This window comes from Leguminivora glycinivorella, chromosome Z, assembly GCF_023078275.1.
Source record: "Leguminivora glycinivorella isolate SPB_JAAS2020 chromosome Z, LegGlyc_1.1, whole genome shotgun sequence".
NCBI classification, from domain to species: domain Eukaryota; kingdom Metazoa; phylum Arthropoda; class Insecta; order Lepidoptera; family Tortricidae; genus Leguminivora; species Leguminivora glycinivorella.
In genome coordinates, this window is record NC_062998.1 from 36,665,008 (window position 1) to 36,691,506 (window position 26,499).

The 26,499-nt window shown below is 40.0% G+C and overlaps 2 protein-coding genes across 2 annotated transcripts; one reads left to right on the plus strand and one right to left on the minus strand.

The window, feature by feature from the left end:
• Positions 1-2,332: 2,332 nt before the first annotated feature.
• LOC125241184 (surfeit locus protein 1) lies at positions 2,333-4,611 on the minus strand. Its single transcript, XM_048149542.1, has 5 exons — positions 4,394-4,611; positions 3,754-3,875; positions 3,444-3,635; positions 2,902-3,075; positions 2,333-2,699 (listed from the first exon to the last, which is right to left on the minus strand). Exons 1-5 carry the CDS (start codon positions 4,550-4,552, stop codon positions 2,483-2,485), a joined length of 864 nt encoding a protein of 287 aa, XP_048005499.1. The 5' UTR covers positions 4,553-4,611; the 3' UTR covers positions 2,333-2,482.
• A 14,446-nt stretch (positions 4,612-19,057) lies between these two features.
• On the plus strand, positions 19,058-25,847 carry LOC125240667. The gene is made up of 8 exons (XM_048148676.1): positions 19,058-19,139; positions 20,582-20,696; positions 21,046-21,216; positions 21,590-21,887; positions 22,235-22,435; positions 22,636-22,801; positions 24,776-24,903; positions 25,681-25,847. Exons 1-8 carry the CDS (start codon positions 19,116-19,118, stop codon positions 25,805-25,807), a joined length of 1,230 nt encoding a protein of 409 aa, XP_048004633.1. The 5' UTR covers positions 19,058-19,115; the 3' UTR covers positions 25,808-25,847.
• Positions 25,848-26,499: the final 652 nt, after the last annotated feature.

The window sequence follows — 26,499 nt, forward strand, 5'->3', positions numbered from 1 at the left end:
ACCTGCTTTCCTCCTGTGGCTGTCATAGAAGTCGACTATGGGATGTGGGTTCAATTGTGGTGTGGGCAATAGGCTAGCAGCTTGTCACTGCAATATTACCATGTCGTTTTCTTTCATCCCCTTAATTGCTAGGAAATGCACTGAATCTTGAATATTATGTGCTCTGCCACACCTGCCTACCCCTTTTGGGAATACAGGCGTGAGTTTATGCATGTAGTTAAAACGTATTGAGCGTAAGCCTTAATCCACCTTTTTTAGTTTGATATAGTGAAGCGTCTATTAGTAGCCCGCGATCCGGAGTTTACCAAGCGCGCTCTTTCGTACAGAACGCCTGAGACTAATAATTGTAAGCTTTGAGCGCTCTTGCATACAGAGTGCCTGTCGTGCCCTTAAACGCTGTAATGTTGAGCAAAGCTTTTACATACAGCAGGTATGCACCGGCCCATGAACCGGATCATTCTCAGTAGATCCATTGACTAGATCCATAATGTATCTACTGAGACATTTTTTTCTCGATTGATCTGCTGTTTAATTAAATGGATCTAATGAGAACATTTAGTCTTAATAGATATATTATCAAAATATGTTAATCTTAATTGGATCTAATGATTATGTCTAGTGTCACTAGAATCTAGATAGAATATTCAAAAATGGTTAATATGGATCTGATCAATGGATGTACAGTGATTTACCGTTCTTTTTTAAAGTGCCAATATTTTTGGTTTACCTCTTGTTCCAATATTGAGACATGAGCAAGCGAAAGATCCCAGAGTTGAGTTCAAAATTGGAATCTTGAGCGTTGCGAGGGTTCAAGGAATAAGAGTTAAACGAACTTTGTTGCCGAATGACCCACCACACTAAAGCGAAGAAGCAAACAAAAAACTCAAAAAAAGCAAGCAAAACCCATCAGTTTTTATTTTTATTAAAATATTTTATATATATATATATATATATATATATATATATATATATATATATATATATATATATATATATATATATATATATATATATATATATATTATATATATATATATTAATTTTTGCTTGCTTTTTTTGAGTTTTTTGTTTGCTAGGTCTACAAAAAATTCCGCGATGGCATTATGTTAACTTTCTATAACCATTTTTATGACAATCCCCGTGCTTTAGGCTTGTGTCGTTCACGAACTATGAACTGTTAGGAATAAAATCCCATCAATGACCGAAATGAACTGAATCTTTCCGTGCTCTGAGAATCGGTCTTTGCTCATTTAGTTCAGTATAGGATCGACGAGCGTAGCGGTTTGGATCGAGAACGAATGTGTGACTGCGCCGACCGAGAGCGAGAGCTACTTAGCAGAGCAACAAAAAAAGGCAAGTTTTCATAATAAACTTTGGTTACTTACAACCTTTCGGCCCGGAATTTTACTATCTGTGGACTATTCGTATCATTCTGACACTATTCGGTCCCATTCGTTCTGATCTTTCCGACCGCAGTGGTCGCTGGTCTGGCTGAACTAAATGAGCAAAAGACCTAAAAGAGCGAACTAGTTCGTGGGAGCGATTGAACGAGATCGGAGCGCTCCGATCAACGAACGAAACGGCACAAGCCTACCGTGCGTAGCCGGGGCGGGGCGGGCCACTAGTTATTTGTATATGATTAACAGGTCAATATCTTAATTTATTTGAATCTATCTTTTAATCCGGCCTCTACATCGTGAATTTTGCTATAAGAAAAGAAATTGAAAATAAGATTTATATTTTACAGTCATTATTTATTCAATAAATCTAAACAAATTCATTAACGTTAAAATGTTTACTATTTTTAACAACTCTATACAGATGATTCAATTGATATCATGTTCTTAGAAGTTAAATTAAAAACCTATATACAGATTATATTTATTTTACAAGGTACAAATAAATTCAGAAACCACACATAGCTACTTCCTATTTGAATATCCGACTATTCTTTATACCAGTTCCATAAACCTCGCGCATGCCATATTAGCTTCGTTATTTAAAAAAAAACTGTAAAAACAATATTGGCATAAAATATATAATTAATAAAACTTGCTTTTTTTTTTTTTTTTTAATAAATAAATAAATATTATAGGACATTCTTACACAGATTGACTGAGGCCCACGGTAAGCTCAAGAAAGCTTGTGTTGTGGGTACCTACTCAGACAACGATATATATAATATACAAATACATATACATAGAAAACATCCATGACTCAGGAACAAATATCTGTGCTCATCACACAAATAAATGCCCGTACCGGGATTCGAACCCGGGACCGCGGCGTAGCAGGCAGGGTCACTACCGACTGCGCCAGACCGGTCGCTTTATACTAACAATTACGAGAATCTGTTAAGAAATGCGATTTCTAAAAGTGAACTTCCAGACTTACAAAATCACATTTGCTCTAGCTGAAACAGAGATCTCAAATTGTGATCAGTAAATTCAGCCAATCAACATAGGTTTGTTTGTATAAATATTTACATAAGTGGTAATTTTTTTATAAAAAATCGGTGCCACATAACGGCCGTGAATGCCGACAGTAAATACCATGTAACCAGATACGACATATGCTCATTCCTCAGAGTGACTCGTGTTTGGTTAGGTATTGGCCAGCCTTCAAGAGGGTCTGGGATACCCCTTGCGTCCAGCCACACTGGAGCACAGCCTAAATGTTCACTCATTGCATCTAGGTCCCTGGAATAGTAAAATCAAAGTTAACAAGTGCATTGCTGCAAGTGATTCAATTAGTTTAGGAAATGGGCTTAAGTTTGATACCTAATTATGTTTATAGTGTATGTTCAATTTTAAGCTATCATTGAATAATGACTTTACTAAGATCCCTATTCCTAAATAAAAATGCATATTATTGTTTGCTGTTCATTACATTGGGCATTACCTAGAAAACCAAGAGCCTTTCTCCGGGTTGTTCTTTGGCATAAACGGGGCTCTCTTCTCTGTGAGCCTGACAACTCCTGTCAATTCCACTTCTCCTTTAATCATGGATGGCTCTCGTTTCTCCTTGGGCCGCATGCTTTGATGTACCCACCCGCGGTTGACTAGTATCACCTCACTGCATTAATAAACAAAGAAATAGTAAAATATATATTTTTTCGTATAATTGTTAAACTAACATATTTTGTTGCTGTTAGCTTTTATTTTATACACATACTATACTCCCCATTTCTGTTGGTTATAAATGTACAGTTAAAAGGCCACTTGCTATAAGAATATCTTATAATAATACATTTTACATACCAGTCTTACCCAGGGCTGTAGCCAGAATTCAATTCAAGGTAGAGTGCAATAATGCAGTGCTACATTATTACGATTAAAGACGACAGTTATTCACAAGTTAAGGTAAGGGTTTTAAGGTAGGGCATTTCCCACAATGCCCTTATTTTACCTGCACCTTATTACCATTATTCATATTAAACTCACCCTGTATCAGATAGTTTCAATGGAGTAACAACAAGCCATCCTTGGTTTTTCTTGGGGTCTGACACCAGTGAGCCAAATCTCATGTGTTCATTATCAATAAGTGCTCGGGGTCCTATGAGAATCTCCTTATCATGAAGGAATTCCCCTTTCACTTTAACGGGCATGTACTCCATCTTTTCTAGTTTTGAAAAGCTACAACATTAGAATGGTACATTTATTTAGGCATTTATAATACATTTGTTTACCTCCTGTCCAATAAAAAAAAACATGACTTGGAGAATGACTATGATACTGTTTCTGTAAGACTTACTCTGTTGGCATTGGAACTGGAGTAGAATTGGATTTTGATTGAAGAATGTCTATTAACTCCAATTTCCATTGCAGACGGTAAACTTGCCAGCAGCCTAGGCCGAATGAACTCACTGGTATAACCTGCAACGACAACAATAATGAAATGTAATAAGATTCATATGCTAACATGCTCAACCCTAGTTTTTGTCCAATTGGTGAAATTTGTTGCATCTTTTATTTCTTTTTACCTAGATTTATATTATATCTCACAAGTTTCAACATGCAACAATATTTTTTTAAACGAAAACTAGTACAATAACCCTATATCAAGAATTATCAATATGCTTGTTTATTTCATAGGTACTCAACATTAAAGGAAAAACTATTTTGTCAGTTACTTCAATTAGCAAGTTAATGTTTCCCCAAAGTAACCATGAAACATTAAGTGTAAAAATATCTAATTGTATTCAAATTTTGTATATTATGGAACATTAGGGTAAGCCAAATATAAATAGATTTGTTTAGGTGGGTTAAAAATAGTTTTTTTTGTATTCGGTGTCCCCCTTAATTGAGTATGTTTATGATCATAAAGTAAACATTACATTTAAATAAATTATCAGTTATAAATCCTGTAATGCTTTATAAATTATTAACCTTACCAGTAAAACCCATTTCACAACTTCCACCGGTTCTTTTTTCTGCGATTGTCGTTTGATAGCATTTGCGTATGTTGTGTTAGTTCTTATGAATATGCTTTTGGAATATTTACTCTTGGGATGCGAAAAATCGCGAGCTACTTTGCACAGAGTTCTGAACATTTCTATTTTTCGACTTTCGTTTATGTTCTCACTTCTCAGTAGTGCCTAGAGAAGTACCTACTATTGCTGTTTGACAGCTTTGACAGGCGGCATTTTTTTTTTTTTTTTTTCTTCGTCCTTCTGGACAGGCTAGGACCATAGGCCATACCGCCTGACAGGCGGCATATCAGGCATATATGAGGTTTTTTTTTTGTAATTTTATGGCCTGGTAACTAGACCTTTAAGCCAAGTCTTTATTTTTGATGGTGATGCGTTAGTTCTTTGTTCACTTCATATTTACACATATACACCGTGTTTCACTTAACACTAAAAACCTGAAAACTGTTTGTTCAGAATCGAGAGTAGAATCGATTGAGCTGTATCTTGATGGGGGTAATATTTTTTGTTTTAATTTGTATTATTAGTTATTGTTTACGTGCCCATTCTGTTCCCTATAGCTGTTGGGTTGGATGGGCCACTGTCAAGTGACGAGGTTGCTCTTGCTATCAAGCAACAGCAAAACAAACGTGCGGCTGGCATCGATTTTATACCAGGAGAACTGATTAAATACGGCGGGGAGGAGTTGCAATCAGTTATGTGGAAGTTCTTTGTTATTGTATGGGAAAAAGAACAAGTTCCTCGTGAGCGTGACTTCAAAGTCTCGCGTATCAAGGCACTATACTAACATGCTGACCGTTCTGATTGCAATTCTTACCGTGGTATTTCCCTATTATCAGTCCCCGGGAAAGTCTTTGCTAGGGTTCTACTAAACCGCCTTATGGACTTATCCGAAAAGCTGCTCCCAGAGACCCAGTTCGGCTTCCGGCCAGACCGAGGTACCTGTGAAACTATATTCTCAGTGCGTCAACTTCAAGAGAAAAGCAGAGAGCAGGGTCGTCAACTCTTCCTGTGTTTTGTTGATCTCGAGAAGGCCTTTGACAGCGTGCCTCGTGAAGCCCTCTGGTTAGTCCTGGGCAAGCTTGGATGTACGGAGAAGTTAATAAGACTAGTTCGACTCCTACACGACGACATGGAGTGCTGCGTTGCGGTCGATGACGAACAATCGGACTTCTTTCCCGTTACGTGCGGGGTGAAGCAAGGTTGCGTCTTAGCACCCACTCTGTTCGCATTGTATTTCTCAGTTGTAGTCCGAGAAGTCTTAATGACATACTCCGAAGGCGTTCGTGTTCGCTACCGGACTGGCGGCAATATTTTCAACCTGGCCAGATTGAAAGCACGCACAAGAGTCTCATACGCAGTTATCACAGAGATAATGTATGCAGACGATTTGTGCTTCGTGACTGAGTCAGTTTCGACGAGTCTTGCCGCAGATTTGGGCTGAAGATCAGTGTCAAGAAGACGGAAGTGATGTCGCTGGATGTGCCCAGTCAACAGACACTGATCGTTAGACTCGGCGAGGACCAGCTGAAGCAAGTGGAGAAGTTCCGATACCTGGGGAGCACGATAACTTCTAAGTGCGACCTTGATGCCGAAATTAATAGCAGAATCGGAGCTGCGGCTGCGGCTTTCGGCAGGTTAGATCACAAGGTCCTCAACTCACATGACTTGAAACTGGCCACTAAAGTTTCCGTGTACATGGCTGTTGTGTTACCTAACCTCCTTTACTCCGCTGAAACGTGGACCGTTTATCGCCGCCATATTCGCATGCTGGATCGATTCCACCTCAGATGCCTACGTAAGATACTGAAGATCCGATGGTCTGATCGTGTTCGGAATACCGAAGTGCTGCGTAGAGCAAATGTGGGTGGTATTGAGATATACCTCATGCGCCGTCAGTTTCGGTGGTACGGACACGTTTCGCGTATGAACGACCAGCGTGTGGCTAAGCACATCTTTTATACCGAACTTGAGGAAGGCAAGCGGAAGCAGGGCGGCCAATTCCTCAGGTACAAAGATGTGCTTAAGCGTCATATGAAAAAGTGTGACATAGAGCCATCGCGATGGGAACAGCAGGCGGCCATGCGCACGGAATGGCGATCTGCGATAAATGCCAAAGTAACCGACTTTGAATCTCGTCGGCGCTTAGAGCTTGACGCCAAGCGTGACACAATTAAAGCCAGACCACCAGCGGCAATACCATACAATTATGTTAATGGTGTGCTCACATGCCCGCAATGTTCGCGAACATTTACCGCCAAGATTGGTTTCGTCAGCCACTTGCGAGCACATCAGCGACAGCACCGGAGCTGACAGCAGTCGCCGTGGCCGAATAACGGCCGTGGAGTTATTATTATTATTATTACGTGCCCATTCTACAAATTTGTAATACAACATTGTGCATATAATATTGTTAGAGGTTGTATACCTTTTTCAGTATTTAAGGGTATTACGAATAATACTGGCTGGTTACTTGGACGATTATTTTTTCCGCTACGAGATAGACGTTGTGCGTCAGTTTAATTTTAAAGTTTATCATAAGTCATAACATAACAAATTGAACTCGTACCTAATTACAACCTTGTCATTTTGAATTTTAGGCTTAAATTTGCTTACTGAGTCACCTGTCCAATTTGAAGTTTACTGTGACACAGGTTAAAGTGCTTTACATTGACATAGCTGTCTATTGGTAAACCTCATGTCGTTGCAGTAACGTAGGTACACAATTAAACAGTTTGAAGGTTTATGATGGTAGCTAGCAATTATTTTATTGAGTGTAGAGTTAAAAGCCGAGTAGAGCTGCACAGAAAATTTAAAACTCAATTTAAAAAAATAATAATCATATGATTAAAAAATGAACATTCTAGATACGTTTAAAAAAATAAAAATCAGTTGGGGTGTCTGAGGTTTTGAGTGATACCGGAACGGAAACACCGTGTATGTGAGGTTTCGTTTATTAACATATTGCCATACCTAAATAAATAAATAAAATGTATTTTACAGTCTGGCCAACACAAGAATCGTAAGAATGGACAGTTAAGTCGATAGTACTATTTATTATACTGTGGTTAGGGTTTGCAAGATCCGCCGATTTTTCGGATCCGGATATTTCGGATCTTAAGATTTGCCGGATCCGGATATCCGGATATTTCGGATAAAACGGATCCGTGTTGAAAAGGTCACTTTTTATAGGGGTTTCGTCAAATCAAAGCTGCTGTTACCGAAATAAAATAATTTTAACTCACAAAACGACATAAATATGGTCTATTTTTGCTTCATTAACTTTTTAGACGAACTTTTAACATACAATTGTGTCGTTTAACTTCAAACTCGCGTAAATCGATTCCGTTTTAAGGATAATTATACAAAAAAAGCAGAATGGATTTATCCGAGTTTGAAGTTAAGAGACACAATTAATGTCACTCCCATTGTACAGTACAGCATATAACATTAAAAAGTAGGCCAATATGTTTGTTTAACATACATAAGCTAATGCAAGGTAATTTAGTGTTGTTCACTAATACCTCCGTTTTACTGGGGCGTCTATCCATAACCACAGCCAATAAATACATCCAATGGAAATTTCAGGTGTAGGAAAAAAGATAAAATAATATAATTTCATTGTGTTACACGTATTAGACGTGTAAAGGGTCAAAAAGATTTAGTATAACTTCTGTGGACAATATTATAAAAGTTAACGACTCTGGTACATTCGTATCCCGTTTTTCCTATTTGAGTGTCAAGAACTAAAAAAATGTTTCCCGTCATTAGAATGTCGTCTAAAAATTAGCACTAGATTTTCTTAACTTTTGTAATGTCCACAGGAGAGATATAACCAATTACCCATACATTAAAATCTGTTTGACCCTAAAATATGTTACACATATTTAGTTATCATGTACCATTTTCAATTGTTTTTCTGAACTTATGTGCAAAATGTCATTTGATATTTGCCAGTCGCTTTTCAGTGAAGCTCTAAGGCTGGCAGCGCACCTCCAATCCTTCTGGTGTTTTGAGTGACCATAGGCAGGAGTGATCGCTTACCATCAGGCGACCTGTCTGCTAGTTTTCCTCCCATCTTATTAAATACAAAGAAAATGGATCTGGTTTCAGCTTATAAAATAATTACGTATACAGTATGTAAACTAACGAAAACCATTTACTGTAACCCGTAAATGTCCAGGTGATACTGAGAAACTTTTACTATGGGATCAACCCCGAAATCACGAAAATATCTTCTGACAGTTTCATAGGTAGTTTTATTTTATAGTAAGTATTTCCTATGGGAGAGTAAATTTTTATTTCGCGTTTTGGGTGTTGGTCCCATAGTAAAAGTTTCTCAGTATCACCTGGACATTTACGGGTTACAGTAAATGGTTTTCGTTAGTTTACATACTGTATAATTATATTAATTACTTCCATGATCTCAGAATTCATCATTAAGCTTAAAAATATCCATGGCAATCGTTTCTGCTTTATAGAAAATCAATAATTTATCGTTATTCCTGCGGGATGCATCCAGTTAGAAACGAAAGAAATTTTAAAAACAATGGTTTACTGTTCATTTTATTTATTTTGTTAACATATAGTTTTATGGATTTTTCGCATGGCGTAATGTACCAAACCTAACCTAGCTAGATATATTGGAGCAGATAGGTATGCGAGGTGGAAGTTTATCATAAAATAAACACAGATTGAGATTCTGATGATGCACGTTATTTAATTCATTAAATAACGACAAGATCCAACAATATTAGTAACGGATGCACACAGATTACACTTATTAAATATCGGAACTATCGGAAAGATGCTTACAAGACGGTGTCATTAGAGTAAGGGAGCGAACCAGCGATCTGTCAACAAAGTGTCAAATCAAAAGCTATTCGGACTATGTATTTGACCGCTGTGATCCTACATATTAACACTTCCCCTTAGGATAACAGGCTAAACAAGAAACAAAAGCAAACTCTACATGCTCTACATGCTTAGTATAATGTATACAAACAGATTCAGTCTCTATCTCTACATGCTAGTTTAATAAAAAAAACATACAAACATGTTTATATTTTTAAACACAATTTTTCTACAAATTTCCTATGTTTCTCAGCACTTAGAGGCTTTGTGAGCACATCGGCTATCATGTCTTCCGTTGGCATGTATTTAACAGTTAAAAACCCTTTCTGTACTAAATCTTTGACAAAGTGATAACGCAAATCAATGTGCTTGGTACGCTTATGACAAAATTCTTTAGACTCTACAATTCTATGAGCACTTTGATTGTCGTTATATAGAGTAATATTAAAATTTACATTCAAAAGCTCTGTAAGTAAGTTCTTTATGAAACAAAGTTCTTTACATACATCTCCAATAGAAAGGTATTCAGCCTCGGCCGTGCTAAGAGCAATACATCTCTGTTTTCGTGCCTGCCAGCAAATGACATTATTGCCCAGCTTAACAACGAAACCTGTGTATGACCTGCGATCGACAATATTGTTAGCAAAGTCAGCATCTGAGAAAGCAGTCAAATCTAAATTACCAGACCTATAAAAATATAGACTATAATTTATGGTCCCTGCCAAGTACCTCAGAACACGTTTAGCTGCCTGCCAATGAGACTTATCGTACGCATGACTAAATTGACTCAGCTGGCTACAAGAAAATGCAATGTCTGGTCTAGTACACACACTTAGATACATAAGACATCCTAATAGCTCTCTATATCTATAAGTATTATCATCTAGACACTCATCAGCCTTTTTTAATTTACAATTTGTAGCCATAGGCGTAGAGGCTGGTTTGCAATTTTGCATGCCAAACTTTACTAGTAATTTCTTTACATAATCAGCCTGATCAACCTTTATATAATGCTCAGTTCTGTTAATACATATATTCAAGCCTAAACAGCTGGTAAGTGTCCCCAGGTTCTTTATATTGAAATGAGTTTCAAGCAAAGATAATATTTCTTGATTATCATTAGCATTGTTACTGAAAATATAGAAATCATCAACATAAAGTGCCAAAATAGTCATAGATTTACCTGACATTTTGGTGTAAATACATGGTTCACAATCACTTTGCTTAAAACCATTTTTACATAACAAATCATGTACTGTTAAATTCCAAATCCTGCTTGCCTGCTTAAGGCCGTATATTCCCTTTAACAATAGACAAACTTTATTTTTATTACCATCATTGAAACCCGGAGGCTGCTCCATATATATGGTTTCTTGCAGCTCACCATGCAAAAATGCCGTAGTGACATCAACATGATTAATATTTAAATTCAACTCAGCTGCTAATGAAAACAACATTCTTAATGTACTATGCATAACAACAGGCGAGAAAGTATCATTGTAATCGACCCCCAAAACTTGTGTGAAACCTCTGGCAACCAATCTAGCTTTATATTTTTCAAATTTACCAGATGCATCAAATTTACGTTTAAAAACCCATTTACATTTGACTACATTTTCATTTTTAGGGCGATCAACTAATTTCCATACCTTGTTTGCAATAAGTGAGTCATATTCACTTTTCATAGCTGTCTGCCAGTGGAGACAGTCAGAGCTAGAGATGGCTTCCTCATATGTTAGAGGATCCGCATGCAACCCAGCGCCATCTTGTGTTAGGAGAGAAAAATTAAGATCATAATCTTCATACCTAGTTGGTAACTTATTACGAGTACTACGAGCCGGACGTAGTGAAGACACTGGCTACACGGGAATAGAGACATTCTCTTCCCCTGAATGTGTCACCCCCCTCGACGGTGGCGTAGCGCTTTGCGGCGGCGACTCAATGTCAGCTGACATCAAAGGCTGCCGCGGCGAGTCCTCGTCAGGAGACCCGGAGGTGTCATGTTCACTCCCAGTGCAGTAGTGCTCGTCATCTCCTGAAAACAAAGGCGTGACGGTTACATTTTGCTCACACAAAGACTGACTAGGTTTGATACTATTATTTTTTATTTGACTAGATTCAATTGATTTGTCAGATGAATTAAAATTATTGACATCAATTTCATTATCATCATTTAAAATTTCATAGTGTATAAATTGATTATTAAAATCATTAATAATAAAATTTAAATTATTCATGTCTTTGGTATAAAATTTACTCTCTATAAATGCTACATTTCTACAAATGATAACCTTTCTGGGGTCAAGTGGGTCTGCAAGCCTGTAACCTTTTGATGTTTCACTGTATCCCACAAAAATATACATTTTACATTTGGGATCTAATTTTGTCCTTTTATGTTTAGGTAATAAAGCATATGCAATGCAGCCAAAAGTATGCAAATGACGGAGGTTAGGTTTAACTCCAGTCAGCTTTTCTAATGGTGTATGGCCAGAGAGCGCTGATGTAGGCGACCTATTTTTTAGGTAGACTGCTGTCATCAGTGCCTCAGCCCAGAAACGGTTATCTAGACCAGATTCAAAAAGCATGCATCTGACTTTATCTAATAAACTACGATTTAAGCGTTCAGAAACGCCATTCTGCGGAGCAGAATATGGAACAGTAGTTTGGTGAACAATCCCATGTTTTGTGAGAAAATCAGTAAAAGCATGGCTGCAATACTCCCCACCCCATCTGAACGTAAGGTTTTAATTGGCAGACCATATTGTTTTTCAACAAGATTTTTATAATTTATAAAAGATGTAAGTACCTCATTTTTTCTTTTGATAGCGTAGGCATGGGTCACTCTCGTACAATCGTCAGTGAATGTGACGACATAGCGAGAGCCGCCCCAACTCTCCACAGGCAGTGGTCCCAGAACATCAGAGTGGATGAGCTGCAGTGCTTGACTGGCACGGTGAGTAGTTGCCGAAGGGTATGGCAGGCCCGCCATCTTTCCTTTGAGGCAGGTAGCACAGTCCTTCAGCTCCTTCAGTCCCGCATCCTGAAAACATACACCGCATGCCATCCCATTTCTCAAAGATAACATTCCAGACGTACCTAAGTGGCCCAATTTCCTGTGCCATTCTGCAGCTGACACCTCAATCGGTTTAGCACTCTGAGCCTTTTGCCTATGCAAGAGAGAAGAAGAGTGCACCACGGGAGAGATATTTAGGGGCAATCTATAAATTCCATTCTTACAATTAACTTTATAAATTGGTTTGCCAGAGATTTGTAGAGAAAGAGCATTAAAAATCAGACAACCCTCCCTTGTAAAAACTAGATTATACCCCTGGTTAACAAGACAACTCACCGAAAGCAAATTAGCAGAAAGATCCGGAACCAACAATACATTATCAAGTTTCAAAGTTTCTTCTATGTTATTGTTAAATTTAAGTTCAAGGCTTCCTGATCCAACACATTTCAATTTAGAGTTGTTCGCTATGATGACATCACTATTAATCGGCTTCATGGAAGAGACCAGGTCACTGTTTTGCACCATAGTCTGGCTGCAGCCCGAGTCAATCAGAAAGTCACTGGTAGATGCTGCGAAGGCAGAGGCAAGCAGTCCCTTAGAGGCTGCCTGATCTTCTTTCTTCTTCCTCTTCAGCTTAAAACAGGACTTCTTAAGATGTCCAATCTTGCCGCAGTAAGAACAACGTCTTGAGTTGGAAACCGGCTTAGACATGAAGGCCGCTCCATTGCTGGGACTAGTAACGGCTCTTCTAGCCTCTTCCTGCAAAAGTCTAGTCCTTACGATCTCGCTACTGAGACTGGACGTCATACTGACAGTTTCGAGATTAGTTACCAAGGTTTCATAATCTTTTGGTAGCCCGGAGAGTAGAATTTCCGCGACCTCACAGTCTTCTATTATCTTGTTTATGTCGGCGAGCTGCTGCACTAGTGACATTGTCTCCTGGATGTATTCGGTCATCGAATTATAGGTGCTAAGCTCCATCCGGTGCAGCTTCCTTAATAATAACACTTTCCTCGCCAGACCAGAGTCTTCAAACACTTTCACTAGATTAGTCCAAGCTTCCTTACTAGTTTTGGCGTTCTGTACATACTGGTGGCAGGTCGACGCAACAGACAAACATATACGTGCAAGTGCTCGCTCGTCACGCGTGGGGTCATGGTCCTCTCCAAGGACGCATCTCCAAAGTCCCTCAATAATGAGGATATTCCTCATAACAAATTTCCACGAGTTAAAATTCTCATGACCACTAAGCTTTTCAACTTGATGACCGCCGGTGGCAGAAATCCCGTGACCACTTGAAGGCCCGGGCTGCGACGGAGGCGGCGTGGCAATCCGTACAGGTACTGCGGGAGCATCATCTCGCCTTGCAGGGCTTCTTCGTTCGTCATCAGACATATTCTGAAACACGCTTCGAATATCTTCTTAGCTGTGATGCAAATGGCGGCGTGCTAACTGGGCGGCATAACCTATTGGAGCAGATAGGTATGCGAGGTGGAAGTTTATCATAAAATAAACACAGATTGAGATTCTGATGATGCACGTTATTTAATTCATTAAATAACGACAAGATCCAACAATATTAGTAACGGATGCACACAGATTACACTTATTAAATATCGGAACTATCGGAAAGATGCTTACAAGACGGTGTCATTAGAGTAAGGGAGCGAACCAGCGATCTGTCAACAAAGTGTCAAATCAAAAGCTATTCGGACTATGTATTTGACCGCTGTGATCCTACATATTAACAAGATATTCTGGAGTATTTGAATGAAATAAATGTAAATTAACATTTTAGGCGACAAAATACAGGAAATAATTCATAAATTTTATTCGAAAATTCATTCTGGCGTGGATAGATACCCATATTTAACGGATCCATATTATCCGTTTTATCCGGATCCTATGAGACCTCGGATCCGGATCTCAAATTCAACGGATATCCGGATAATTCGGATATCCGGATATCCGGATCTCAAACCCTAACTGTGGTTAAGTTGTAAGTTGTACTTAAGATTATGCTAATCTGATCGTCTGTCTGATTTTTTTAAAAACGTAGGCGGTAAAGCATATCGTTTTCTACTGATGAACTTGTTGGACTGGGTGTACTTATTATTAAATAAAATAAAACATTCGAATTTCGTTCCTTATTCAATTGAATTGACGAACTTCCATATCACTCGCCTCCATCTCGCCTCCCACACGTCTGACTGAGGTTTATGCAAAGGAGTAAAGGGGTTATGGGGAAAACCGACCCCCTTCCAATAATTGGCCACCTCGTACAGAAATGAACTCTGTATAATGGTAATCTGAGTTCATTTTAGCATAACGTGGTCAGTTACTGAGAGGTGGCTAGTAATAGATATTTTATTTAAAAAAAACTATGTTTATGGCAAGAACGATTTAATACTGGACTGACAAAACCTTTTAGGTTTAAAACTAGACGGCGCTGTTCTCTTTACCACGTGATTTTTTAAGTGGAGATTAGTTGAAGGGATGGGACGGGCAAAAACTAGTCCTAAATAAATAATCCTTGGTTTATGGTAAAGAGAATTCATTTATAGTATATTATGCACATCTGACCAAAACTTATTTCTTTTTTGAACGTGAACATTTATTTCATCCCATACAAACTTTCTTTATTGTTGGATAGGAATGGTATAAAAAAAGTTTGCCAAAAATGATTTTTTTTCATGCATCCTGTAAATATATTTTTAAACCTTTAGTTTTTTCCAAACTCTGTCGAAAGTCTTCATTCATTGGAAATCATCTTTTAAGACAGTTTTCGTGCAGGTAATTTCGAGGTTTTTAAATCAGTTTCTACTTATATATTAAAGTTGGTATTATAACCGCCGATTTCGATACATTTATTATTATTATAATTCCGTTCGCGTTATCGTTTTACGAATTTCATTACGGGCAGGCCTTGTGTGATGCTGCCCACGCGGAACCGCCGACGACCTGTATCTATTTAATCGTGTTTTCGCACTAGATCGGGACCTCCACGGTCCTAAGTTTGACACAGAACGGCGCAAATAATTAAGTACATTGTTCTCCCACGAGGGCTCCACAGGATTGTAAATTGTATCTCATCCTCCGTGGGAAGAGTCATCCTGTCGTGGCGCTAGCCGTCGACTCGCGCGATACCGTTTTTCTCGAGTATGGTATAGCAAGCAGGTCGGCCTATTGATGGTTCTGACAGGGTAAAACACCCTATGTAGACATTATCATTCAAGAATTCGTCGCGGGGTATAAAGCCCGCGCTCCTCGGGCAAGTTTGCCACAGCAAAGCGGCGGTCGTTAATAGTTTTCGTGCCTAGTCGTAAGGGGGTGGCTAGGGTGAGAGCAGTTTTGTCGAGCATAGTAGGTACTGCTGCTCAACTTGATTGGTAGGTAATGGTCGTAATGCGTAAAGCCAGGACCTACTCAGCTAAATGTATGCTACTGCCAACAAACGAGTGTGCTCTGCTGAACTGTGAGCAATATCTTTGAGTGACTCGTCCCACGTTTTGTGTATATATCCGCTTAACAACAGTTTTTAAATAATCTTTATCGTAGATGTAGACTATCTATCTATTGCAAAGACCTATATAACTTCGTATAGACAGATAAAGTCTAAGAAAAAAACGTACCCCAAAACCATACAGAAAACCGGCCAAGAGCGTGTCGGGCCACGCTCAGTGTAGGGTTCCGTAGTTATCCGTATTTTTCTGAAAAACTACTGAACCTATCAAGTTCAAAACAATTTTCCTAGAAAGTCTTTATAAAGTTCTACTTTTGTGATATTTTTCATTTTTTTTAAACATATGGTTCAAAAGTTAGAGGGGGGGGACGCACTTTTTTTTCCTTTAGGAGAGATTATTTCCGAAAATATTAATATGACCAAAAAACGATCTTAGTAAACCCTTATTCATTTTTAAATACCTATCCAACAATATATCACACGTTGGGGTTGGAATGAAAAAAAATATCAGCCCCTACTTTACATGTAGGGGGGGTACCCTAACAAAACATTTTTTTCCACTTATTATTTTTGCACTTTGTTTGCGTGATTGATATACATATTGGTACCAAATTTCAGCTTTCTAGTGCTAACGGTTACTGAGATTATCCGCGGACGGACGGACAGACAGACAGACATGGCGAAACTATAAGGGTTCCTAGTTGACTACGGTTGGCGATACACCTTTGGGGTACGCTCGGCTAGATGGCGCTAATATTAATATTTGACATTTTAAAACATATCAAGCTAAGAATAAGTATGGGCCAAATTCTCAAAACTGAGGTTCAAAAGTTTTAAGCCTGTGTCGAGAGAGTGGCAGTGATGGCACTGTGATTACACATTTTACTATGACAGTAACGTTCTTTAATACTCGATCCTCTTTGATCTATTGCGATTTATACCTAATTACAAAATTCATTTCCTTTTTACAGATTGTTTTGATAATTACCAATGTTTATTTTCAAAATGTAACTTTTAATATCTATTATTGTCATACTTAGGTACATTTTAAATCACTACATAGTATAAAACAAAGTCACTTTTTCTGTCCCTATGTCCCTATGTCCCTTTGTATGCTTAAATCTTTGAAACTACGCAACGGATTTTGATGCGGTTTTTTTTTAATAGATAGAGTGATTCAAGAGGAAGGTTTATATGTATAATAACATCCATTAAATAGTGGAGAAGTACTGTTATTTTTGAGGTTTCTAATGTGATGTCGTAAATAATTACATGCGGGTAGATTATATTTATTTGTCTACCCCGAACATTTATATAAATTAATATCGGGTAGTTTTGTGTTGTTTACATCTCCGGTGACATTTTGCTGGGACGTCAGTCTTCCGCGACCACGGCCAGTGCAACCTGGCCGAAACGTTGGGAAAAAAGGTAAAAATAATGTTAATTAATCGCTTTCGACCTGTATGTGACTTTAAATATGTGTACAAAGCGCGAGAACTTAGTGTTATCTTGATAAGGGATAGGGATAGCGATAGGGATAGCGATAGGGATAGCGACAGCCATAGCGTTAGCGATAGCGATAGCGATAGGGATAGAGATAGGGATACGGATACGGATACGGATAATATGGGTATCGTTAGAGGGATACGGATAATCGGTCGGCGGTCTCTTACAATCAAAGTGCTCTAAGACGATCGTTGTTTGCTTGCTTGAAGATTACGTTTGCGATAAGTATAAGCAAAATGTAAAAAATTGTAAGGGATAATAGAAAAAAATACTTTTTACCCACCGATCATATAGTGTCGAAATACGGGCTATGTGGGATGTTTATAAAGGTTTCCCCAGCGTATATAGAATTACCTACGCTGTGGTCGATGTGTAATATTTCTACAATCATTGCAAGCAAAAGTATTATGTGCAATCGAAATAATCGCAGATAAATATACCAGAGAAACCTAAGGATCCAAATGAAAATCTTAATGAATACTTTTATTACGCGGGCGAAGCCGCGGGTAAAAGCTAGTAACCGATATAAATAACATGAATCCATACTTAATTTGTTCGTTCACATTATGCAAGTTACTCTAACTTAGGTAACAGACAGTACATGCTCAATAGTATCTGTCGATTATGAAGGTTACGTCGACAAAGGTGTTCATTATTTGCACAGCAGCTAGGTGCTGCGATGGCAGTGCTGATCGTATTATGTGGCAGTTGTGGCACTCGAGTTGGCATATGTTTGGAGACACGTAGCGGGCACCGCAACTATTGATAAGAACGTAGCGTTGCCTAATTCATAAAAAATATCGATATTTTTTTATACCAATGGTATTCTGGACCGTCGTTATACTAACTACAGATAGCTGAGCTGTGATATCTCCTTTTATCAGTATTACATTTTTGACGATTTAGAATAGGTATGTTAGGTAGTTACTCGATATCCTAAAAGTCACGGAAAATGATATTGAATGTAGGAATACCTATGTACCTAATAATGATATAGAAAATGAACAGCGTCCCCAAACGTTAACTTACTAGAACCAATAATTAGGTAGGTTCATTTTAGTGAACTAAGGAGCGTAAGGTGCGCACAAATATCTGAACAAGCCTCTATTGTCAAAGTGTTAGAGTATAACTGATGGCGACTGTTTTTAGGGTTCCGTTTCCGTACCAAAAATAACTCAAAAGGAACCCTTATGATGCGACTCTGTCCGTCCGTCTATCCATTTTTGTGCCACGCGGTCCTAAAATTTGACATCAGTCTGGTCGGAACATCGCTAGGTACATTAATTCGTGTAATGTAACTTTCTCTAGTGAAATAGGCCCCTTGTACCTACCAAGGAAATTTAGTTTGCCGTCGTATTTTTATGTTTATGTGCATTTTTGCATAATAAAGGTACAACATTACATTACATAGTATAGTATGATAAATTAAAAATTATGTCAAACTAGTATGATAAGTAACTATATAATTAGGTATAGGTAGTTATTTGTTTATAACCAACACACACAACCAAAATTAATACTGGTAAAAATTTAGTTCTAGTCATTCTAGTCATAATCAAATTAAAACGTATCTTGCTACATGTAGACGAGTTTTAATAGAGTGTAAAATCCTTCAAAAAATGGGCAACAAGGCGCGAACAATTGCACGAAACCAACACTTCGACGTTTTTATACACGTTTGCGGGCGCAATAGGTAATAGTGCTTAGGTATCGTATGAGAGTAGTCGCAATAATATCGATAAATGTGAAATTCTACGCAACCACACTACTATTATTCTGCAGCACCATGTGAGTGATTAATTCTTATTTGATCATTTTATAGTCGCACGCCGTAAGTGCAGCACGCGACGATGGCATCCGCTAACACCATAACAGTAAGTCATTTAGATAAGCCTGTTACGATTTTTATCATTTGATTTATTTTATCATACACACCAAACACCTGTGTTTTATCAGTATAACTATAATTTGAAGTGATTGAAAAAAATCAACGAAATACGTAAGCACACGTATGGCTAGCGAATAATTAATTTAGTTAATATTCAATATTTTGCTGTTGCGAAATTACAATAAATTAAATTATAATTTAGATCATTAGTAATATAATATTTTTATTTAAACACTTTGTTGTAATCAACTTATATTTTGGAGCTGGTTCAAATTCACCGGCCCCGGAGCCGGCTTTCAAAAAAATCGCTCTAGGTACCTAATAAATAATCGTCTTATTTGATCAAGCTCTATATATAGGTTAGGTAGTATTTTTTTACCACATCAGCTGGTAAGGCTCTCTTGATTGTTCAAAAACGGATGGGAAAGTTGAATTGTAGGCATCCATATGTAGGGTAATGTATTCAAATAAAAACGTTTACGTGTTATGATGGCCAGTATAAATGATTTTGGTGGATGAATATTGAATGATGTTTATGATATGTTGCTGAAATTTGGTGTTTCAATCGGGGGCTAGTGTAACGCTCAATGCCTTAAAACCCCGCAACGGCTTCAACGCTCAAAGTTCCAATTTTCGAACCATTCGCTACGCTCGGGATTATAGGGGGATTGTATTTAGGAGTCTTTCCTACACGTTATAACGTGTGTGGTGTTTATGTCATGGAATGCTCTTAAAGTTAATTGAGTTCAATAGTAGATAATTGAACTCCAGATGTCACCAATCGTAACTTTCTCGAAATACGTAATGGTCCTTCTGTGCGTCTGACAAACTTAATTCCCATACCTACTTGACCTCCTAAGAACCAAGGTCTTACCTATAGTACTTATTCAGTTCGATGAAATTTAAATAATATTCAATTGGAACAGAGTCGCATTTGTTTTGTTTAATTAAATTTTCAAACAAAACCAAAATCAATTATATTCCCTGGACTAAAGGTTTATATTTCAGTGGCAATTTCTGGATTTTTCATTTGTATAGCTGGGCCTTAGGAGGTCGTAGATATTCAAACACTAAGGGCCGGTTGCACTAAAGCGTTCGTTAAATTTTATTCTATGGGAAGTTCCATAGACGTCTGCTGCGTGACGATGATGTATGTCTGTCAAATGTGGTTGATGCAACTGGCCCTTATTCATTCATTTGTTTTCTTTTAGTAGTAGGTACAAGTAAAAAGAAAGCAAAGTAAGTAGTTTATGTAAATAAAATGTTACTAATTTAGGTCAAACGTTTTCAGTCCATATTTATATAGTTACTTAATAGGTTTTGTTATCGTATGGTGGAATCGCCATGGCAGTGTGACTAGCATGATTTACGCACTATTAGGTGTGAAGTATCGCAGTTAATTAAATAAAGGTATTCACTTTCTCCCAGTGGTGGCAATGGCTCGTCCACACGAATGACATCAAGCAGCTGTGGGCGGCCCAGCCGTCCTACCTGATCTCCCAGGCCGTCTATCTGATTGCCGGCGTAGTCACCTTGATCCACGGTATGTTAGTAATATCTTAGACTTATCGTACTTACCTACATCATAGGTCATAGATTAAATCTATGGTGACATAGATACTTGATGATCTATGGTGACTTATACTTCTTTAGTGAGGCGGCACACCGCGGCGAATCGTTAGGACAGATGTCGCCATGTGTAATGAATGTAGAAAAAACCTTCGATAAAATCAAATAAAATATATGTGATTTGACAGAGACCCCCAGCGATTAGTGGCGCCATCTGTAAAATGTTAGTTTGTTTTCTCGTTTAATTACTAGGTATTTATTAGCAGCTACGTACTTACATCAATATTTTTCTCAAATTTAAAGAGTTGTGTGGTATATTTCAGCTTTCAGAAAGGGTGGCAGATGGCCATACTTGTGGCTGGCGACGGTGTTGCACGGACTCTACGCGGACAACTTCTGGCACTTCGTGGTTCCCGAGTACGACAACTTCTGGCACTCGCAGACACCCGTCATGCTCCTCGGGGCCAGGCAGCCATTGCATATCACCTTGCTGTGTACGTAAAACATACATGTCTGTTCTGTTGGAGAAGATAAGTTTAGTGTGTCAGCAGCCCTCCACATTTGGCCTTTTTAAACAAATGAGCAGTGTTTATTGAGAGTTAATACGATTACCACTAATCGAAAGGAGCAAATAGCAAAAGTATGAACTCTCAGAAACACCTGTGACAATGAGTAAAAAGGCCAGACACACAACTTAATCCCGTATGGCACATACCCATGTTGACCATACTGAATTGACAAAAAGGGCCATCAAAGGTCATTATGTATAGCATAAATGAACTAAGGCATGAATATTATTTGTGACTTGTATCCTATATCTATTTGTGTGTAGTAAGTTTTATGAAGTTTGGTTGTGAACAATTTCAGACCCGGCATTCATCTACCACGCCGCGTACGCCGTATCCAAGCTGAAGCTGCCGGCGTACGCGGAGCCGTTCGCCGTGGGGCTGGTGACCGTGCTCATCGACATCCCGTATGACATCGTGGCCGTCAAGTTCGTGCACTGGACGTGGCACGACACGGACCCCAACATCGCCGACCGCCACTACTGGGTGCCGTGGAACTCTTACTATTTCCACGCCACTTTTGCCGCTAGCCTGGTGTTCTTCTTTCACGTTATCAGGAAATGGTTCGCGCCCAAGGTTGCCAAATGGGACTCTGCTGGGTGAGTAATGTTTTCGGAGAACTATGCTCTAGTTTATAGCTTCTGTTGAACTTGACTTGTTAGCAGCTATCTAAAGTATTGAGGTGATGTACTCGTAGTGTGGTTTAGATCTCATCAGGGTCAGATTGTAAATAGGCTGAATTTAACCTAAGTACTAAAATTTCAAAAGTAGTGGTAAGGTAATTTGCATCATCGGTGCCCATATGCTAAGTCCCTATGATTGCACTGAAATGTTTCTTCTCTAAACTAATTCTCTCTGCTAGAATTGTCCCGACAAATATGGGTTATAAAATGTATGAACTAGATTTAGTGATAAAATGAAACACGTGTCACCAACCCTATTACAGTAAGAAGGCAGAATGGAAGACGCTCCTGATCGCGGCGCTGCTGGGCATGCCCGGCGGCGTGCTGCTGTTCCTACCCATCTACCACCCGCTGCACGACATGCTGCACATCCACTCCGAGGTCACCTTCTTCCTGCTCTTCTCCGTCTTCGGCGCCGTCGTGCTGCACGGACTGCTCAGCGACCGGGAAAAGACTAAAGAAAGGTAACGAAAAATTTTCTAACAATAGTTTTTTAGGCGCGTGGACAAGAAGCCAAGGCTCTGAAACGTATTGTAATTATCTCAGTAATAAGGCATTTTAATACTGAGTATAAAATATAGCTGGTGGTTACCAACTCCGAAATCGCGAAACGCTCATGCTTCATTGAATTTCCATTGATGCGCCATTTTGTAAATTTGGACAGACTGACGGCAATCGACTACGTGCTGCTGCTGCAGCTGGCCGTGCACTACCTGATCTACCTGGCGTTCGTGGTGTTCCTGCACCCCGAGCAGGAGTGGTCGCTGGGGCTGCACGAGCCCGTCGGGCCCTGCGACGAGCTCGCCACGCTCACCACACCCTTCGGCCAGGTAACGCCACTACACACTACCTGATCTACCTGGCGTTCGTGGTGTTCCTGCACCCCGAGCAGGAGTGGTCGCTGGGGCTGCACGAGCCCGTCGGGCCCTGCGACGAGCTCTCCACGCTCACCACGCCCTTCGGCCAGGTAACGCCACTACACACTACCTGATCTACCTGGCGTTCGTGGTGTTCCTGCACCCCGAGCAGGAGTGGTCGCTGGGGCTGCACGAGCCCGTCGGGCCCTGCGACGAGCTCGCCACGCTCACCACACCCTTCGGCCAGGTAACGCCACTACACACTACCTGATCTACCTGGCGTTCGTGGTGTTCCTGCACCCCGAGCAGGAGTGGTCGCTGGGGCTGCACGAGCCCGTCGGGCCCTGCGACGAGCTCGCCACGCTCACCACACCCTTCGGCCAGGTAACGCCACTACACACTACCTGATCTACCTGGCGTTCGTGGTGTTCCTGCACCCCGAGCAGGAGTGGTCGCTGGGGCTGCACGAGCCCGTCGGGCCCTGCGACGAGCTCGCCACGCTCACCACACCCTTCGGCCAGGTAACGCCACTACACACTACCTGATCTACCTGGCGTTCGTGGTGTTCCTGCACCCCGAGCAGGAGTGGTCGCTGGGGCTGCACGAGCCCGTCGGGCCCTGCGACGAACTCTCCACGCTCACCACGCCCTTCGGCCAGGTAACGCCACTACACACTACCTGATCTACCTGGCGTTCGTGGTGTTCCTGCACCCCGAGCAGGAGTGGTCGCTGGGGCTGCACGAGCCCGTCGGGCCCTGCGACGAGCTCGCCACGCTCACCACACCCTTCGGCCAGGTAACGCCACTACACACTACCTGATCTACCTGGCGTTCGTGGTGTTCCTGCACCCCGAGCAGGAGTGGTCGCTGGGGCTGCACGAGCCCGTCGGGCCCTGCGACGAGCTCTCCACGCTCACCACGCCCTTCGGCCAGGTAACGCCACTACACACTACCTGATCTACCTGGCGTTCGTGGTGTTCCTGCACCCCGAGCAGGAGTGGTCGCTGGGGCTGCGCGAGCCCGTCGGGCCCTGCGACGAGCTCGCCACGCTCACCACGCCCTTCGGCCAGGTAACGCCAACTACATTCACTCAGCAAACCCTGAGTAATCCATTATTTTGTGGTCAGATCGACTAAATGGGTAAGTACTTTTATAGCTTGCTTATAATCTTATACTTTTAAACGAGCAATTCTTGTATATTTATTTATTTATTTATATATATATTTATTTACACTGACGATCTCGGAAACCGCTCTAACGATTTCGCAGAAATTTGTTATGTGGGGGTTTTTGGGGGTGAAAAATCGGTCTAACTTATCCTTAGGTCCCGGAAAACGCGAATTTTCGAGTTTTCATGCGTTTTTCTTCGCGCGCCATCTCGTGTGCAGTAGTTGTACTGTTAAGACAGAATTCTTTCGGTCGATGTAAGTACTATTTATTGCAAACACTAGATGGCGACACAGGTCAAGGCTAAAACGAATAGAAAATACACTATTTGAGTTTTTGTGGCGAAATGCGTGCCATCTCGTGTGGAGTAGTTGTGTTGTTAAGGCTGAGAATTCTTTCGCTCGATGTAGGTACTATTCATTTTTGAACTAGATGGCGACACATGTCAAGGATACAAAACAGAACCGAGCGAACCTCGGTTGCCCAGATATTATTGAAGTAAATAGGTAAACAAAAGTTAAGAATTTCACCACCCCGTTTCTGCCCGTGGGTGTCGTAGAAGTCGATTGTGGGATATGGGTTAAATTGTGACGTAGGCGAGGGGATGGCAACCTGTCACTATAGAATGTCACAATTTCGTTTTCTTTCTACCCCTTGTTTGCCAAAAGTGGCATTGAAACCTGAATAGTTTCATGTGCTCTGCCTGCCCTTTCATGGGATAGGTACAGGCGCAATTGTGTGTACCTACGTGTATGTTAAAAAATATTTGTATATTTTGCAGACCCTGCAAAAGCGTAAATACTTCTGTCCCGACAACTACGACGAGGGTTACTTCGACTTCCACTGCGTGGGCGGCCGAAAGCCGCAACCTGGCGCCCTGTGGTACGTCATCTGCGGAACGCCGTTCGAGTGAGTATTATTTTATTTCTACCTAAATTTACAATAGATATCTATAGATCGGTACCATAGGTAGTATAAGTATAGGTACATCAATACTGTATACAGATATGCAGCAACGCTGAGAAGTGACATCTCTTGGGTAGCTATTGGACTATCATAGAGAAATAGAAGGCTTAATTATAAATATGCACCTTCTCTTTTGGTAGGTATACCTAAAACTCAAGGCAACAAAAATAAGTGTCATTAATAATTTGAGTAGTGTACTGATTTGTTTGCAAAGAATACTACAAAGGTATTGTAGGCTGATTGTAGGGATGACATACATAAATAAATGTTGTTACATCCAACGTCGATTAGCATTGGAGTTTATGAGTCTTGTGTCTTGACATTTGATGAGAGACCATTGATCAAGGATCAAATCTTTTATATGGATGGCTTTTAGAAAATAAATTTCTATTCAATTTTGATTAGTATAGTGAGTAGATGTTGCTGTGGTTGTTGACTTTAGCGACCGCAGTACTAAAAGGCGACTGATGTTATTATACTTTAATGTGGTCCCTTTTTACTACACTAGGGGCCCATTTCTCGAAGCTACAAGTTACAATTTAAAAGTGGTAGTCAATGTCTAATACTCGTACTTATGACAAGTTGGAAAGAGACTTCCGCTTGTAACTTTCAGTTTTGAGAATTGGGCCATACGTCTGACATGTATTCAAAATATAGCAGCAATAGGAGTTTAGTCGCCAATTAGTGTTGCGGTTAATATAGCTGCGTCCCCCCCCCCAGGAACCGCGCCGAGTACATCGCCGTGGTGTCCGCGATCGTGGCCTTCGCCGCCGCCGTCTTCTACGGTCTCTACTTCAAGACCGCGCAGCCCTCCACTCAGCCGGCCAAGAAGCTCAAGTCCAAATAAATACTCTAACTTATTTTACACATTAAAATCTAAGGTTCCATAAAGGATTTCAATGATCAGCCAATTTTAATAGAGTATATCTATTTAATCACCTTTAATGATATGTTCGTTTCGACAATCACAATAACATCATCTTATATAAGTATTTGTATTTTAGTGCCAACCGACTCAACTCTACAGCTACTTTCCATCAATAATTTTAACGAAGTTTTGATGATGTGTGAAGTTTTGATGAATGGTTTTTGATATGTTCCTGATGAGCGATAATGAGCAACCCACCTGCCACCATGTCCTAGACAGCAAAACACAGAGCGTGCGACGCGCAAATCACGTTCCAGTCTAGGTTCACGAGCTAGTGGGCTGGGAACGAGGCGATGGATGATCATTACACTGCAATGTCTGCAATACAGCAGAGATCCGGCATTTTGCGGGAGTGACATAGAGCACGAGGACCAAGCAACCAGAGTTATCAGATAAATCATTAGTTTGGATTTGTGAGCAGGTACTGTTGGCAAGTACCTACTTAAAACATTTACGGTAATAGGTATGGATGCACTTCGTGCTCTAAGCCATGATCGCAACATGCCGTGAAAGTTAATTTGATGTATCAATGAAAGTTGATTTAATTATTCCATACTTCAAGACATGCCCAAAGTGTACCATTAATTACTTAACGCTAACACAAAGTGCTA

Bases quoted from the DNA above. Each gene is read 5' to 3' on its own strand.
- LOC125240667 (XM_048148676.1), top strand. From the start codon at position 19,116: ATGGCATCCGCTAACACCATAACA. The intron at 21,217-21,589 runs GTACGTAAAACA...GAACAATTTCAG, and splicing joins ATTGCATATCACCTTGCTGT to ACCCGGCATTCATCTACCAC. The intron at 22,802-24,775 runs GTAACGCCACTA...TATATTTTGCAG, and splicing joins TCACCACACCCTTCGGCCAG to ACCCTGCAAAAGCGTAAATA.
- LOC125241184 (XM_048149542.1), bottom strand. From the start codon at position 4,552: ATGTTCAGAACTCTGTGCAAAGTAGCTCGCGATTTTTCGCATCCCAAG. The intron at 3,876-4,393 runs GTAAGGTTAATA...TTGTCGTTGCAG, and splicing joins TTGTGAAATGGGTTTTACTG to GTTATACCAGTGAGTTCATT. The intron at 3,636-3,753 runs GTAAGTCTTACA...CTAATGTTGTAG, and splicing joins CCAGTTCCAATGCCAACAGA to CTTTTCAAAACTAGAAAAGA.